Source organism: Heptranchias perlo, chromosome 1, assembly GCF_035084215.1.
Source record: "Heptranchias perlo isolate sHepPer1 chromosome 1, sHepPer1.hap1, whole genome shotgun sequence".
Classification (NCBI taxonomy): Eukaryota; Metazoa; Chordata; class Chondrichthyes; order Hexanchiformes; family Hexanchidae; genus Heptranchias; species Heptranchias perlo.
Genome location: NC_090325.1, coordinates 72,799,453 through 72,818,384, shown reverse-complemented (window position 1 = coordinate 72,818,384; position 18,932 = coordinate 72,799,453). Strand labels below are relative to the sequence as shown.

At 44.9% G+C, this 18,932-nt stretch overlaps 1 protein-coding gene across 1 annotated transcript in view; it reads left to right on the top strand.

Moving 5' to 3' along the window:
- The window catches only part of adamts6 (ADAM metallopeptidase with thrombospondin type 1 motif, 6), a 240,192-nt gene that overhangs the window by 139,460 nt on the left and 81,800 nt on the right, over positions 1 to 18,932 (top strand). Inside the window, exon 12 of the mRNA XM_067995733.1 lies at positions 1,296 to 1,403. Coding sequence (XP_067851834.1) covers positions 1,296 to 1,403 — 108 coding nt within the window. The remainder of the gene's footprint in view (positions 1 to 1,295; positions 1,404 to 18,932) is intronic.

Here is an 18,932-nt window from a genome sequence, read left to right as displayed (position 1 = left end):
TGTACTCAAATTGGAAGGCAGTGACTAGTGGTGTCTCATAAGGATCTGTGCTGGGGCCTGAACTATTCACTATATTTATTAATGACTTAGAAAACACACTAGAGATCCATGTATCCAAGTTTGTCGATGACACGAAGATTGGTGGTACAGTAAGTAATGTAGATGGGAACATAAAATTACAAAGAAACATTGATAGATTAAGTGAGTGGGCAAAACTGTGGCAGATGGATTTCAACGCAGGTAAGTGTGAGGTCACCCATTTTGGACCAAAAAAGGACAGATCCGAGTATTTTTTTAAATGGTGAAAAGCTAGGAACAGTGGAGGTCCAAAGCGATTTAGGGGTCCATGTAGACAGATCACTAAAATGTAGTAGTCAGGTACAAAAAATAATCAAAAAGGCTAATGGAATGTTCGTCTTTATAACTAGAGGGCTAGAATATAAGGGGGGGGGGCAGTTTTGCTGCAGCTATACAAAGCCCTGGTTAGACCACATCTGGAGTACTGAGTACAGTTCTGGGCACCGCACCTTAGAAGGGATATATTGGGCTTGGAAGGAGTGCAGTGCAGATTCACCAGAATGTTACCAGGGCTCCAAGGATTATGAGGAGAGATTACATAAACTAGGCTTGTATTCCCTGGAATATGAATGATTAAGGGGTGATTTGATTGAGCTTTTTGGACTTTGAAAGGAATTGATAGGGTAGATAGAGAGAAACTTTTTCCGCTGGAGGAGGAATCTAGGACAAGGGACCATAACGTTAAAATCAGAGCCAGGCCATTCAGGATAGAAGTTAGGAAACACTTCTTCACGCAAAGGGTGATAGAAATGTGGAGCTCTTTCCCACAATAAGCAGTAGATGCTAGCTCAATTAATAATTTTAAATCTGAGATCCATAGATTTTTGCTAGTCAAGGGTATTAAGGGATATGGAGCCAAGGTGGGTGGATGGAGTTAGGATACAGATCTCAATGAATGGCGGAACAGCCTCGAGGGGCTGAATAGCCTACTCCTGTTTCTATGTTCTGCATCTTGATATCAGATCGTGCACTGAATTTTGAACCAGAGCTTTTGTTAGACCCCCTACTGAGCTCTGAAGACCTATAGCATTCAGGACAATTTGTAAAAAACGCATCTTCCTGGTTGCTTCCTTAGCAAATCTGGCAAGTTTACTTTGGTGGTGCCACCGGCGGCACAAGACTTGCACGTCTGTAGCTGCTGGCACCAGCACAATATAAAAGTGACCGTAGTCGTTAAAACTTTATTCTGATCAACTTGCCTCTGCATTCTTTCCTAGGAAGTGTGCAGAGAACTCTGGTGCCTCAGCAAGAGCAATCGTTGTGTGACCAACAGCATCCCTGCTGCCGAAGGTACCCTGTGCCAGACTGGAACTATTGAAAAAGGGGTAAGAAACCTTTTGGAACTCTGTTTGCTCTGAACTTTCATACAAGGGCTGCAAGAGTACATCAAACTCCACTGTCCTAGGTTATTCATTTATTTGCAAGACAGAGCTCTGTTAAGATTTGTACTCAGAGTGACTTTGCCTAATCTTACTTGATCTCTGTTTAAATATTGATGGTGCTAAATGTTTGAACTGCTCATAGTAGGGCATTGCTGTTAGTTAATAGGCTACACATACCCATTCAGTTTTAAGACACAGAAACCAACTAATGTGGGGACGTAAGACCACAGATGCAATCTTGTTGGCCCTTCTGTTCCATTCAACTTTAAAACTGGCTGGATAAGGATTCTAGAGTGACCTTCATGTCCACAATTGAAGAGATATGCATGTAATGTGACAGTCTCCACATGCCAATTTTTACTCCATGCTAGATTCAATCAAAAATAAAGCTGGTAGTGAAAGTAATAGAAGTAGTTTTAAAGTTTTGACATATCTTGAAGTGAGAGCAGAGCCAAGGCAACAGGTCAACCCCATCTCCTAACATTTAAGTCGTGCAAACTGTCTGAATCAAAACTGAACTTTCCCTTATTTGGGGTTGGAGAGGTTTGGATTGTTCCCTTTCTCTTTCAGTAACAATGTAGAAAGGTGAAATTGAGCAGGAGACGAAAGCAATATCAGATCAGGCCAAGTTTTAACTGAATCAAGCCAAGCCAGCAATCTCAGGCTGTATATTTATCCTGATTCTGTCACTGTAGTTCCTGCTTGCTTTCTGAGCTATAAGGACCTCTCTGAGGTATAGTGTTGTGTTTCAGTGGGTATATGCTGTTATTGTAAGTTTAATAGCTGTCAGAAAACTTGGACTCTGGCTGGCTGGCAACTGTCTTTTTGAAAATGATTGAAGTTACTGCACCATTACTGAAGATATCCTCATACAAAGTGTATAAACAAACTGGAGAACATGCTTTCCCTTCCGCCCTTCTCTTCTGTTCTCACATTCTCATTTTCTGTTACATTTCAATGTTTTTGGAAGCAGCACCTCAAATTTTATTTACCCTATTCACAAGGAGGACTGGGAAGACTTTACTGCTGGCAAACTTTGAGAAATATCAGATAAATGTTGGGATATATCAAACTGTCAGATGGCTTATCAAAGCCTGGGAAATTTATTGAAAAAGTACCAGAAATTTAAAAACAATTTTCCAAACAAATTCAACAGCAGATGTGATTGAAAGATAAATGTGAGTAAATCAAATGGACTCTGCTTGTACTGGACCAAGCAACTGAGGAGAGCAAGTTGACTTGAAGGCTCATGTTTCTGATGGATCTGCAGTAGGCAATGAAACTAAACAGCACGGCCTAAAAATTTGCTTAGGCCCATTGTCAGGCCTGAAATGGCTGGTGCACTAGGAGTGCATGCCAAAAGCCGGAGTCCAAAGCTCACCCAAAATTGGGCCTCAGACCTCATCAGCAAGTTTCCAGCCAGCTGCGGACGCCTGTCATGCCTCCAAAGGCAGCTCGCCGGTGTACTGGCGTCCAGTTTGGGCCAGCTGCCTCGCTGGCAGCAGCCCTGAAGTAATTCCTGGCAGGGGGGAGGAGAATGTTGGAGGTGATCATGGGTCAGCAGCGACCCGTAGTAGTGCTGTGGAGCCAGGAGGTAAAATAAAAATAAAAATCTTATCTTTTTGTTGGCAGCTGCTGGTTAGGCCATGGCAGTCGCTGGAAAACCTGTGTGGAGCACGCCCAGTGCCTGCTCCACTCAGTGCGAACCAATTTTGCAGAGGGGCCCTTAATCAGATGTTAGAACATAAGAAATAGGCCATACGACCACTCGAGCCTGCTCCGCCATTCAATCAGATCATGGCTAATCTTTGACCTCAACTCCACTTTCCCGCCTGATCCCCATATCATTTGATTCTCCTAAAGTCCAAAAATCTATCTACCTCAGCCTTGAATATACTCAACAACTCAGCATCCAAAGCTCTCTGGGGTAGAGAATTCCAAAGATTCACAACCCTCTGAGTGAAGAAATTCTTCCTCATCTCAGTCTTAAATGGTTGGCCCCTTATCCTGTGACTATGCCCCCTAGTTCTAGACTCTCTAGCCAGGGAAAACAATCTCTCAGCATCTACCCTGTCATCACCCTCATAATCTTCCATGTTTCAATGAGATCACCTCTCATTCTTCTAAACTCCAGAGAGCATAGGCCCATTCTACCCAATCTCTCTTCATAGGACAATCCTCTCATCCAAGGAATTAATCTACTAAAACTTCATTGCACCACCCCTCAGGCGAGTATATCCTTCCTTAGATAAGGAGACCAAAACTGTATACAGTACTCCAGGTGAGGTCTCACTAAAACCCTGTACAACTGTAGTAAGACTTCCTTACTCTTGTACTCCAACCCCCTTGCAATAAAGGCCAACATGCCATTTGCTTTCCTAATTGCGTGCTGTACCTGCATACAAACCTTTTGTGTTTTTTGTACGAGGACACCCAAGTCTATCTGAACACCAACATTTAATGGTTTCTCACCATTTAAAAAATATTCTGTGTTTCTATTCTTCCTACCAAAGTGAATAACCTCACATTTCCCCTCATTATTCTCCATCTGCCACTGTGTTGACCATTCATTAAATCTGTCTCTATCCCTTTGCAGACTTTTCGTGTCCTCCTACAGTTTACTTTCCCACCTAGCTTTGCATCTGGGGACTTGTGCCAAAATTGGGAGAGCTGTCCCACAGACTAGTCAAGCAACAGCCTGACATAGCCATACTCACAGAATCATACCTTTCAGCCAACGTCCCAGACTCTTCCATCACCATCCCTGGGTATGTCCTGTCCCACCGACAGGACAGACCCACCAGAGGTGGCGGTACAGTGATATACAGTCAGGAGGGAGTGGCCCTGGGAGTCCTTAACATTGACTCTGGACCCCATGAAATCTCATGGCATCAGGTCAAACATGGGCAAGGAAACCTCCTGCTGATTACCACCTACCGTCCTCCCTCAGCTGATGAATCAGTCCTCCTCCATGTTGAGCACCACTTGGAGGAAGCACTGAGGGTAGCAAAGGATCAAAATGTACTCTGGGTGGGGGACTTCAATGTCCATCACCAAGAGTGGCTCGGTAGCACCACTACTGACCAAGCTGGCTGAGTTCAGAAGGACATAGCTGCCAGACTGGGCCTGCGGCAGGTGGTGAGCGAACCGACACGAGGGAAAAACTTACTTGACCTCGTCCTCACCAATCTACCTGTCGCAAATGCATCTGTCCATGACAGTATTGGTAGGAGTGACCACCGCACAGTCCTCGTGGAGATGAAGTCCCGTCTTCGCACTGAGGACACCATCCAACGTGTTGTGTGGCACTACCACCGTGCTAAATGGGATAGATTCAGAATGGATCTAGCAGCTCAAAACTGGGCATCCATGAGGCACTGTGGGCCATCAGCAGCAGCAGAATTGTATTCCAGCACAATCTGTAACCTCATGGCCCGGCATATTCCTCACTCTACCATTACCAACAAGGCAGGGGATCAACCCTGGTTCAATGAGGAGTGTAGAAGAGCATGCCAGGAGCAGCACCAGGCGTACCTAAAAATGAGGTGCCAACCTGGTGAAGCTACAACTCAGAACTACATGCATGCTAAACAGCGGAAGCAGCATGCTATAGACAGGGCTAAGCAATTCTACAACCAACGGATCAGATCAAAGCTCTGCAGTCCTGCCACATCCAGTCGTGAATGGTGGTGGACAATTAAACAACTAACGGGAGGAGGAGGCTCTGCAAACATTCCCATCCTCAATGATGGCAGAGTCCAGCACGTGAATGCAAAAGACAAGGCTGAAGCGTTTGCAACCATCTTCAGCCAGAAGTGCGGAGTTGATGATCCATCTCGGCTTCCTCCCGATATCCCCACCATCACAGAAGCCAGTCTTCAGCCAATTCGATTCACTCCACGTGATATCAAGAAACGGCTGAGTGCACTGGATACAGCAAAGGCTATGGGCCCCGACAACATCCTGGCTGTAGTGCTGAAGTCTTGTGCTCCAGAATGAGCTGCGCCTCTGGCCAAGCTGTTCCAGTACAGCTACAACACTGGCATCTCCCCGACAATTTGGAAAACTGCCCAGGTATGTCCTGTCCACAAAAAGCAGGACAAATCCAATCCAGCCAATTATCGCCCCATCAGTCTACTCTCAATCATCAGCAAAGTGATGGAAGGTGTCGGCGACAGTGCTATCAAGCGGCACTTACTCACCAATAACCTGCTCACTGATGCTCAGTTTGGGTTCTGCCAGGACCACTCAGCTCCAGACCTCATTACAGCGTTGGTCCAAACATGGACAAAAGAGCTGAATTCCAGAGGTGAGGTGAGAGTGACTGCCCTTGACATCAAGGCAGCATTTGACCGAGTGTGGCACCAAGGAGCCCTTGTAAAATTGAAGTCAATGGGAATCAGGGGGAAAGCTCTCCAGTGGCTGGAGTCATACCTAGCACAAAGGAAGATGGTAGTGGTTGTTGGAGGCCAATCATCTCAGCACCAGGGCATTGCTGCAGGAGTTCCTCAGGGCAGTGTCCTCGGCCCAACCATCTTCAGCTGCTTCATCAATGACCTTCCCTCCATCATAAGGTCAGAAATGGAGATGTTCGCTGATGTTTGCACAGCGTTCAGTTCCATTCGCTACCCCTCAAATAATGAAGCAGTCCGTGCCCGCATGCAGCAAGACCTGGACAACATCCAGGCTTGGGCTGATAAGTGGCAAGTAACATTCGTGCCAGACAAGTGCCAGGCAATGACCATTTCCAACAAGAGAGAGTCTAATCACCTCCCCTTGACATTCAACGGCATTACCATCGCCGAATCCCCCACCATCAACATCCTGGGGGTCACCATTGACCAGAAACTTAACTGGACCAGCCATATAAATACTGTGGCTACAAGAGCAGGTCAGAGGCTGGGTATTCTGCAGCGAGTGACTCACCTCCTGACTCCCCAAAGCCTTTCCACCATCTACAAGGCACAAGTCAGGAGTGTGATGGAATACTCTCCACTTGCCTGGATGAGTGCAGCTCCAACAACACTCAAGAAGCTCGACACCATCCAGGACAAAGCAGCCCGCTTGATTGGCACCCCATCCACCACCGTAAATATTCACTCCCTTCACCAACGGCGCACAGTGGCTGCAGTGTGCACCATCCACAGGATGCACTGCAGCAACTCGCCAAGGCTTCTTCAACAGCACCTCCCAAACCCGCGACCTCTACCACCTAGAAGGACAAGAGCAGCAGGCACATGGGAACAACCCCACCTGCACGTTCACCTCCAAGTCACACACCATCCCGACTTGGAAATATATCGCCGTTCTTTCATCGTCGCTGGGTCAAAATCCTGGAACTCCCTTCCTAACAGCACTGTGGGAGAACCGTCACCACACGGACTGCAGCAGTTCAAGAAGGCGGCTCACCACCACCTTCTCGAGGGCAATTAGGGATGGGCAATAAATGCCGGCCTCGCCAGCGACGCCCACATCCCATGAACGAATAAAAAAAAATTTGGATACATTACACTCAGTCCCTTCATCCAAGTCATTAATATAGATTGTAAACAGCTGAGGCCCAAGCACTGATCCTTGTGGCACCCTACCAGTTACAGCCTGCCAACCTGAGAATGACCTGTTTATCCCTACTCTCTGCTTTCTGTCCTTTAACCAATTCTCTTTCCATGCTAATATATTACCCCCAACCTTGTGTAACACCCTTTTATGTGTAACCTTGTCGAATGCGTTTTGAAAATCCAAATATACTACATCCACTGGTTCCCCTTTATCTACCCTGCTAGTTACACCCTCAAAAAACTCTAATAAATTTGTGAAACACGATTTCCCTTTCATAAAACCATGTTGACTCTGCCGAATCATATTATGATTTTCTAAGTACCCTGTTACCTCGTCTTTAATAATGGATTCCAGCACTTTCCTGATGATCGATGTCAGACCAATTGGTCTGTCTTTCCCTGTTTTCTCTCTCCCTCCTTTCTTGAATAGTGGAGTAACATTTGCTACCTTCCAGTCCACTGGGACCATTTCAGAATCTAGAGAATTTTGGAAGATCATAACCAATGCATCCACTATCTCTGCAGCCACCTCTTTTAGAACCGTAGGGTGTAGGCCATCGGGTCCAGGGGATTTGTCGGCTTTTAGTTCCATTAGTTTGTCCAGTACTTTTTCTCTAGTGATATTAATTGTTTTAAGTTCCCCACTCTCATTTACCCCTTGGTTCCCCACTATTTTTGGTATGCTTTTTGTGTCTTCTACTATGAAGACAGATACAAAATATTTGTTTGACGCATCTGCCATTTCCTGATTCCCCATTATAATTTCTCCTGTCTCAGCCTCTAAGGGACCAACGTTTACTTTTGCTACTCTCTTCCTTTTTATATACTCGGAGAAGCTCTTACAATCCGTTTTTATATTTCTTGCTAGTTTACTCTCTTATTCTATTTTCTCCCTTTTTATCAATTTTTTGGTTGTCCTTTGTTGGTTTCTAAGACTCTCCCAATTCCCAGATTTATTACTCTTCTTGGCAACATTATAGGCCTCTTCTTTCAATCTAATACACTCCTTAACTTCTTTAGTCAGCCACGGTTGGATCACTTTTCCCGTGGAGTTTTTATTTCTCAATGGAATGTATATTTGTTGAGAATTTTGAAATATTTCTTTAAATGTTTGACATTGTTTTTCGACTGTCAAACCCTTTAGTTTAATTTCCCAATCTACCTTTGACAACTCTCCCCTCACACCTATGTAATTGGCTTTATTTAAGATTAGGACCCTAGTTTCTGACTTAAGTAAGTTATATTCAAACTCAATGTGAAATTCTATCATATTATGATCACTCTTCCCCAGAGGTTATTTTACTGTAAGATTACTAATTAACCCTATCTCATTACATAATACAAGATCTAAAATAGCCTGTTCCCTGGTTGGTTCCATGACGTATTGCTCTAAGAAACGGTCTTAAATGCATTCCATGAACTCGTCTTCCACACTACTTTTGCCAATTTGATTTGCCCAGTCTATATGCAGATGAAAGTCCCCCATGATGACTGCATTTCCTTTGTTACAAGCTCCCATTATTTCATGATTAATACTCTGTCCAACGGTATTGCTACTATTAAGGGGCCTATAAACTACTCCCACCAGTGTTTTCTGCCCCTTGTTATTTCTAATTTCCACCCATACTGATTCTACTTCCTGATCTTCCGAACCAAGATCATTTCTCACCACTGTCCTTATGTCATCCTTTATTATTAGGGTTATACACCCTCCTTTTCCATTATAGGAACATAGGAACAGGAGTAGGCCATTCAGCCCCTCGTGCCTGCTCCACCATTTGATAAGATCATGGCTGATCTGTGATCTAGCTCCATATATCTGCCTTTGGCCCGTATCTCTTAATACCTTTGGTTGCCAAAAAGCTATCTATCTCAGATTTAAATTTAGCAATTGAGCTAGTATCAATTGCCATTTACGGAAGAGAGTTCCAAACTATTACCTCCCTTTGTGTGTAGAAATGTTTTCTAATCTCACTCCTGAAAGGCCTGGCTCTAATTTTTAGACTGTGTCCCCTACTCCTCGAATCCCCAACCAGCGGAAATAGTTTCTCTCTATCCACCCTATCTGTTCCCCTTAATATCTGATAAACTTTGATCAGATCACCCCTTAACCTTCTAAACTCGAGAGACTACAACCCCAATTTGTGTAATCTCTCCTCGTAACTTAACCCTTGAAGTCCGGGTATCATTCTAGTAAACCTACGCTGCACTCCCTCCAAGGCCAATATGTCCTTCCGAAGGTGTGGTGCCCAGAACTGCTCACAGTACTCCAGGTGCAGTCTAACCAGGGTTTTGTTTAGCTAATTTCTGCCTGTCTTTTCGAAATGTCATGTACCCTGGAATATTTAGTTCCCAACCTTGGTCATTTTGAAACGATGGGCTCGATTTTCGCACCCCCAAGCGGGTGCGTTCATGACGGGGGGACTGCGAAATTCGGGGATTCCCGGGGCGGGTCCGGAGCCCGGCTCCAACCCACCCACTTCCGGGTTCCCCAGTGATGCGCTGACATGCGCGCGCAGCCCCTGCATGTGGGACTCCCGCCGGCAATTAAAGCCAGCGGGATGCCACTTAAGGTAACTATTTAGGGACTTCAGGTCATTTACAGACCTGATTAACATGATATTTTAGGAGGGGTAGGATTTTCAAGTCAACTGGGACTTTTTCCCGTACTGGGGGAAACACTCCCAGTTCAAATGGACGTGTTGCAGCCATCAGCCTGTGGCAGCTGCAAAGATCCATTTGATAAGTGGTGGGGGGAGACCCTCACTCATTGCAGGAGGCCACTCTGTCACTTTGGACAAAGTTTGGCCTCCAGCGCCGTCCTCCTAACAATAAAACTCATCAACTTGCACACTTACCCCGGGGTCCAGAGACATGTACCTACCTTGCGGACCCCCTCAGATGTACATCTTCCGGATGGGGGCCGCCATAGCTGCAGTCATGACCTCCTCGGAAGACGAACAGCATCACCAGCCTCGCCGGCCACGCTGTCCACCTCCGACACGTGGAGCTCCACAACACAGTGCTATGACACATCCACCTGCACAGCAGGAGGGAGGGCAACCGCAGAGAGAGATGCGTCGCAGAGGGCACTACCCTCGCCACAGGGTCCACAGACCGAGGCTCAGCTTCCTGGACCTCTCTGAGCAGCCGTGCACACGGAGGCTCAGAGTCACTCGACATGTAATCGTGGACATCTGCATGCCGAACTGCTCCCGGCTGGCCCAAGCACCATCTTCTTACCTGTCGCTGTCAAAGTCACCACTGCCCTCAACAACTTCTCCTCCGCATCATTCCAGGGTGCCATCGGGGACATCGCCGACGTCTCTCAGTCGTCTGCACAAAAGAGCCCTGCAAATACACCTACACCCACTCTGCAGTGACACAATGGGTGGCATCAGTTGTGTGTCTTCATTGTGATCCTCAGGAAAAGGCATTATTGCACAAACCAGACAAGATTCGCAAAGACGTGGCAGTAGTGATGACAGTATAATATGTGATGTGAGTTGATCAGAAATTAAATATAAGTAAAAACCATGACAAACCCTCAAACACCCTTGTGCATCCCCGTCATGCTCACGACACGTTTGCCTTACGCTTCCTACTGCACATATGTGATGCATGTCCTGTGGCTGCAGCACAGGTAGTGGCAGGTTGAGTGAGGCTGACTGTGAAAGAGATGCATGAGAGGGTGAGTATGAGATAGAGCCATGAGATTGTATGAGGATTGGGTTGAGTGGTAGTGGCGGGATGAGTACTGGCGAGGTGAGTAAGTGCAGGTAAGATGAGGATGAGCTTTGAGTGGGTGTGAGGAGTGATGTGATAGAGTAGTGTTGGCAATGTAGAACGAGATGTGGGGTGGGGGCAGTGATGTGGCAGATTGAGTGTAGGGGAATGAGTAAGTGTACTCACTTTGCCTGACCTGCCCACCTGCACTGTATGCCGGTGCGCGATATGTTGGTGGTGCTGGTGACCTCCTCTGCCACCTCGAGCCAGGCCTTCTTTGTGGCAGAGGCAGGCCGCTTCCTCCCGCCCGCCGGGGGGACGATCTCTGTCCTCCCCCTCCTCCTCACCCCATCCAATAATACCTGGAGTGAGGCATCATTAAACCTGGGAGTAGCCTTCCCCCTCGGCTGCTCCATGCTGTAATTTTTCCTATTTTCTGCAGCATCAGTCAGTGGAGGACTGCCCCCTTAAATAGGGCTCCTCCAGCTGACAGCAGTCCGCCCGCTGCGCAGCTTTTCAGCGCGAAACCTGGAAGCCCAGGTAAGTGGCTCCAATTTTTGCAGTTAATTCATCTAGCTTGTTACAAATGCTCCGTGCTTTCAGATAAAGAGCCTTTAATTTTGACTTTTTATCATATTTTCCTGCTTTGACCTTTTTGTTGCACTATTATTGATAAACTCTCTATCCTTCCTACCACACTCTGTTTATATTTACCCAAATCACTACACGGTTCTATTGTCTTAACTTTTCTCATTGGATTTCTACATTTCCCCTCACCTGACCACCCCCCCACCCCTTTTTAGCATGTGCAAGGGGCCTAACGCCTGTTTTAGACAGCTGCTTAGAATGCCTGAATATCGTCCAAGGACAATATGGTGTCAGAAGTATTTCAGGTGTCCTTCAGGTGCGGGACATAGCCCTGCGAAATTGGTCATTTTTGATCCTGTTTTGCATCTGAAAAATGGGCAAAACGGAGTCCAATTTCTAGGCCATAGACAGTGCAATTCCATCTGCTGATGATATTAGTGTAAAAAGCCGCCATAAATACTAAACAATACCATGTTTTTTGATAAAAATTATGGACAGGAAGAATTTCACCCCAATATGATCACAATTTAAATCTTACAAATCAATTATGAAAGCCTGATGTCTGTGTGTTCTTTCACTGTTGAGAAAATGGACCTAAAACAGTTCAAGAATGCTTCAACAAACTCTATGTATTATGTTATGAAGAAGAATAAAGTAGGGGTATATTTCAAGGGCGAAAATATGTTAGGGTTGAGAATTGAATTTCCTTCTTACTGCAACTCTGAAAGATAACATATTCCCGGTTGTAAAAGTTACTATTGACACTGATACTACCACTCTCAGGATTATTGTGTTGAGGGCTTATTTCAAGTATGCTTTTTTCACTGGGAAACCTGATGAGGAATTAAAGAATTATTCAAACTCAACACTTGAATAATTTCTAAATGAGAGATTACTGAGTGTCATGAAGATAGCACCCTGTGTTTGCTGATGCGTAACTGACCTATTTAGACAATAAGCAATGTCATTGGGTCGTGTGTCTGCAGTGCTGTTCAGATTAGATGAATTATTATACTGCATTATAATCTGTAATCTGATGTTGAGAAGAAAATCATTGGAAAAATTCTTTAATTAATTCTCTACGAACCTCCATCCTGAATTATTTGTGCCCAGCTACACCAATACACACCTCTGTTCTTTTCACTGCAAGGCCTTCAGTGGAATAACATCAAATGGTATTAGTGGACTGGCATTGTCATTTTGGTAATAACATAATATCGCTCGGATATTATACTGCTAATGTTCTAATTTGGTTGTACATTGTTGTGCTTTAGTCCACCATTAGTATGTGATCATCAAAATCATACACTAAATGGTAGCTATGGACACTTACATAGAGTTATGGTTAGATTTGGTTTAGGATGTAAATTGCTGGTATTACTTTATAATATGTCCTATTTTCCTGCAAAATGTAATGAAATGGAATCCTGTATCATACATGGTGCAGTAATACTTATGACAGGTTCCAAATTCCTCCCACCCCATCAGTCCACCATAAAGCCGAGTCTCAAAAACAAAGGAACCAAGTGGAGTAAAAGGGCTTCCACCAATTTCATCTGTATTACATATTATGAAAGAAACAAATGCTTTCAGGGTATCATAATCCTCATGGATTTGATGATGTTGTGGTTTATAATCATTTGAACCCTCCATATGTTTCTGCCTTGTAACTCACTGCAGTCAAAGCTATGTATTTTGATAGCTCTAGATACTAGTTCATAAATGTTTCCTGTATGATAAGAGTATTGTATTTTCATACCTGCTCACTTAGCTTAAGGAGTACAAAGGTGAAAGTTTTTTAAAAAGGTACATGTTTAGGTAAGTACCTGTTTTTGTGGGAGATGATAGCTGCACGTTTTGACTGCATTCCTCTTTGGTGTTTGTCATTTTATGCTTTTAAAACTGTCCACTAATTGATTAACATTCCTGGAGACTTGTTGGCAAATTGAAGCTGCTGAGTCAATTTATTTTAATTCATCACAGTCAATTTTAGCTCTCAAAAAGGTGATGAAATGTAATGGTTGGAGGCAGGTGTAGCATCTCTCCCCGTTGGATAAACAAGACTTTTGGGTCCCAAAAATCCACAAGGGCAATATTCCAGTGTTAGTGCTGCGATGTGCCTGCTAGGAAGGGTGGACTTTCTGGTTTGGGAGAGGTTCCTAATTTTAATTATCCGAGTGGATGATTGGGCCACTAGTGGTGGCTGCCAGTTGGGGGAGACTGCAAAATGGAGGCTGCCATCTATGTGTGGGAGGGGGGGGAAGGAATGCTGCACTCCCCGTCCCCATCCCTGTCTCCACATCTTCCCTCTGATATGGATGATCTTGTTTAGGATGGATGGAAGTTTGATCCAAGACAAGGCCCTATAGAAACATGCACGAAAGGTTAAGGTCCAGTATATCCAAGTCCCAGTCTAATTTCTGGCCCTTTGGCCATACTGACACCGGATTTATGACTGCATTGTGCTGGAAGGACTATAGCTATTTGGCTCCTTGGTGTTTATTTTATAATCTGCATAGTACACATGTCTGATATCTAGACCAGATTACAATCTATTCCAAGCTATCCTTAGCTGTATTATGACAATAGATGTTTGCTTAATTACTTTACATGTCCAGGCCTAAGACATGCTTTGCTCAAGCTTGTTTTAGATACTTTACTCATGAGCACAATATTTATGTTTTTATGGAATTTACTTGATTTTTGTTGATAGTTTTCATCCATGTACATATGACCAAAAATGCAGGAATAAAAGCATGGAAACCATGAAATTTGTCACATAGAAGGGTTATTTCTCTTGAATTGTAAATTATGACTTCTAAGAATTTTTTTAAATTGCTGCATAAAATATTACATTTTCTTATGAAAACTGCCATCTAGGTACAGATGGTCCATGTGTGGTCATTATTCTGTAAAAGTATAATAAAAATATTGATAAGACATGCAGTGAAGTTATTTGAGAGTGAAGTTAAAGAGCCGAGCACTGTTCATCGCATACCTGGCTGTCCCATAGTCTGTCGCTGAAGTGTGCAGGCAGAACTGTCTTTTTAATGTCTGCACAGGAGTTTCTATATAAGAACTAGGAGCAGGAGTAGGCCATGCGGCCCCTTGAGCCTGTCCACCATTCAATAAGATCATATCTGATCTTCGACCTCAACTCCACTTTCCCGCCCTATCCCCATATCCCTTGATTCCCTTAGAGTCCAAAAATCTATCGATCTCAGCCTTAAATATACCCAATGACTGAGCATCCACAGCCCATCTGCCTGTTTAAGTGGATAGAAAAGATCCCATGGCACAATTCAAAGAAGAGCACAGAGTTACCCTGGTGTCCTGGCAAACATTCTTTTCTCAACCCCCACCACCAATAACAGATTAACTGGTCATTTGTCATTTTCTGGTTTTGGGACCTTGCTGTGTACAACTGATTGCCACTTTTGCTTACATGAAAACAGCTGCTCCAGTTTTAACCTAACGTGCCTTGTGAGAACAGGGCGCGTTTGGGTCCGACGCCTGATTTACACCTCGCTCAATTTTCAGCTCCATTGGAGTAAATGGATCGTAAATTCGGGCGGGGTATAAATCGGGCGTCTTACCCAAATGTGCCCTGTTCTTGCCAGGAGCGTTGGGTTGAAATTGGGGTTCGTGACTGCCCTACAAAAGTAATTGATTGGTTATGAATTGCTTGATATGTCCTGAGGGTGTGATAAGGTGCTACATAAGTGCAAGTTTTTTTCTTCCTTTGCAACCTGTAGGATGAATGGTGCTTTTAGATTTGATTATTGTATTGTTACAGAGACCTATCCAGAGCCTTTTGACCAGGAGGATTCACTGCAAAATGAAAACCATAGACAGTTTCTCAATCGCTAGGGTCATATTTCCTACATTACAACAGTGACTACAATTCAAAAGCATTTCATTGGCTGTAAAGTGCTTTAGGGCATCCTGAGGTCATGAAAGGTGCTATATAAATGCAAGTTCTTTCTTTTTTCTTTGGTGGTCATATTTGTTTGTGCAGCACAGGTTAAAACAAAGCCAAACATGGCATGCAGTCCAGATTTCCAATTAGTAGTAATTTGTTTTATTTTTATCTTTGCTGTTCTAAACAGGTGAGCACATTTTTATATATTACACAGCGGCATGACCTCATGTTTATCCTATATAAAATGCAACAAATGCAGTTTCGAACTGTCGTAATAAATCATGAATTTTGTGGCTTAGTGACTCATATGGGAAGGGGTTATTCAAAAAAAAATGAGCTGTTTTGTACTAAAGTGCACAACACAGAAATGACGTGTGGCATTGTTTGACATCCAGTGTGTCTTATGTGTTGGTTCAGTGGTGCATTGTGTTAATATAAAAAAGTCCCCTTCTGCCTTTAATACTCTGCTTAATAGTCCCATGCAGAAAAAGATGGTTTTGAAGTCTCAAATTTTTGCATTGTTTACATTGCTCTGATGGTGCAGAGTGTAAACAGCTTTCATTTTCCAAGTTCACATTTACAGGTGGTACAGGCATATTTGGATTGTAGAAAGAGAAGCATTAACCAGGACTTGAGAGATGTTGAGTTAGGTTTATTGATCGGTCTGACACACACTATTTTTGAAGATCTAGATTAGATAGGAAAATGGAAAGGACCTGGATGAAGGAGAAAGTGTTCTTTAGAAGTTATGCTAAGCCTTTATGGTTAGGCCCCAGCTGGAGTATTGTGACCAATTCTGGGCGCCACACTTTAGGAAGGATGTCAAGGCCTTAGAGACAGTGCAGAGGAGATTTACTAGAATGGTACCAGGGATGAGGGACTTCAGTTATGTGGAGAGACTGGAGAAGTTGGGGTTGTTCTCCTTAGAGCAGGGAAGGTTAAGGGGAGATTTGATAGACGTGTTCAAAATCATGAAGGGTTTTGATTGAGTAATTAAGGAGAAACTGTTTCCAGTGGCAGAAGGGTTGGTAACCAGGGGATACAGATTTAATGTAATTGGCAAAAGAACAAGAGGCAACAGGAGGAAAAAAAATTACGCAGCGAGTTGTAATGATCGGGAATGCACTGCCTGAAAGGATGGTGGAAGCAGATTCAATAATAACTTTCAAAAGGAAATTGAATAAATAATTGCAGTGGGAAAATTTGCAGGGCTATGGGGAAAGAGCAGGGGAGTGGGACTAATTGATTAAATGAATGGCCTCCTTCTATGATCTGTAGTATCAGGGTGTCACTTTGCTGTATCAGCTTCTCAACATCCTGTGCAGAACCGAAGACATGGGGAGTTTTAACCCCCAAGAACGGGTGGGCTGGGGGCGGATGGGAAGTTAAAATAATAGATTTTTCCAGCGCAACAGCAACCCGGCTCCAACGCGCCCACTTCCAGGTTTAACGAAGGCGCGTTTGGATGCATGCGAGTAACCTACTCGCCGGAGGCAGCTCCATAATTAGTGCAGGCAGGCGGGTGCTTATGGGAGCAATTTACCTCATGAGTCGTTAAGTAGGTGTTTTTAAATTGAATTTAAGAGACTTTCGAATTTAACGTATCCAGCATGGGTTTCCCGGGGCTCGTGAATCTCGCCAGTAAAATGGAGACGAGATGGGCCGGATCCATGGGGTAAGTGCCTTTATTGCACTACTTTTGAGCCAGGAGGAGCAGAAGTGCTTCCCCGCGGCTTCTCAAGCTTACCTTTTAAATACCCCATGATCGTCCGACACCCCGCCCCACGATGTCCGGTTACCCCACACCCCGGCAATCGCACCCCCCATACAAACCCCAAAGACTCCAATCTGTCCCTGACCCCCCCCCATACAAACCCCATAGACTCTGATTTCTCCCTGACCCCCCCCATACAAACCCTTAAGACCCCGATCTCTCCCTGACCCCCCCCATACAAAGCCCGACGACCCCGATCTCTCCCTGACCCCCCCATACAAAGCCTGAAGACCCCGATCTCTCCCTGACCCCCCCCATAAAAAGCCCGAAGACACCGATCTCTCCCTGACCCCCCCCATACAAAGCCCGAAGACACCGATCTCTCCCTGACCCCCCCATACAAAGCCCGAAGACACCGATCTCTCCCTGACCCCCCCCATACAAAGCCTGAAGACACCGATCTCTCCCTGACCCCCCCCCATACAAAGCCTGAAGACCCCGATCTCTCCCTGACCCCCCCATACAAAGCCCGAAGACACCGATCTCTCCCTGACCCCCCCATACAAAGCCCAAAGACCCCGATCTCTCCCTGACCCCCCATACGAAGCCCAAAGACCCCGATCTCTCCCTGACCCCCCATACAAAGCCCAAAGACCCCGATCTCTCCCTGAGCCCCCATACAAAGCCCAAAGACCCCGATCTCTCCCTGACCCCCCCCTACAAAGCCCAAAGACACCGATCTCTCCCTGACCCCCCCCATACAAAGCCTGAAGACACCGATCTCTCCCTGACCCCCCCATACAAAGCCTGAAGACCCCGATCTCTCCCTGACCCCCCCATACAAAGCCCGAAGACACCGATCTCTCCCTGACCCCCCCATACAAAGCCCAAAGACACCAATCTCTCCCTGACCCTCCCATACAAACCCCGAAGACCCTGATCTCTCCCTGAACCCCCCCCCCCCATACAAATCCCGAAGACTCCGATCTCCCTCGACCCCACCCCATACGAACCCCGAAGACGCTGATCTCTCCATGGCTGCTTTTGCGCCCGTCAGGCAGCCAGCCAGCCTGTCAATTGCTGGGCGCGAAAACTGTTGAAAAAATTTTAAAGACGTCCCAACATGAAAATCGTCACAGCCTACAGGGAACCCTCAGTTCCGGGTTTCCCATCCGAAAATCCTCCCCCCCCACACCACGCTGTTCCCGGTACCGAATTAATATCCAGGCCATGTTCTTTGCTTTTTCAGAATTCTTGAGTTTGATTGACTGACCCTATTTGTGCAGATGTGGAGAGCTTGTATGTTTACTGTATTGAGAACTGTTTCCATTTTATTAATGAACAGCTGTTAGGCAAAGCCAGGATCACATTGTGTGTACAAGTTTCCCTGGCAGCACCAATTATTCTTTCCCGGTTCTGGATTAGGCAGGATGTTCATTGAAGGAGAGTTAACTACAAGGAAAAATGTTAATCAATGGATATCTGTGTTTGTGTTGTTTGTATTCCTTCTAAATAGTTGCATGCTGTAATTTGAAAATGTTTGCGGTGATGGTCTGAAGCCATGTGGCAAATATCCAAACCTTCCCAAAAGAGAGATATAATTGGGCATAAACCATGTTCATAGGATAGTTATAAACTTCTAAAATTATGTTTACATTACACAGTGGGTAGATCATAATACAGCACTGCGGCATCTGCAAATATCTTGTTTGTTACGCTGCACAATATGGCAACACTGTATAATATTACTAGCAATATGTTAGAGAACAGAAATGACAATGAATAAGGGAGGTATTGAACCAAGGAGATTACAGAGGAATAATATAATATCAGAGACATGTGTAGTGCCATCAGCTATAATCACTCTTTGCAAAGGTCGTTGGTTGTAAACACATACATAGCACATATAACAGGTAAGTTTGGTGAGTACATGTCAACAATCCCATTTTGCTTTAGCTCCTCAC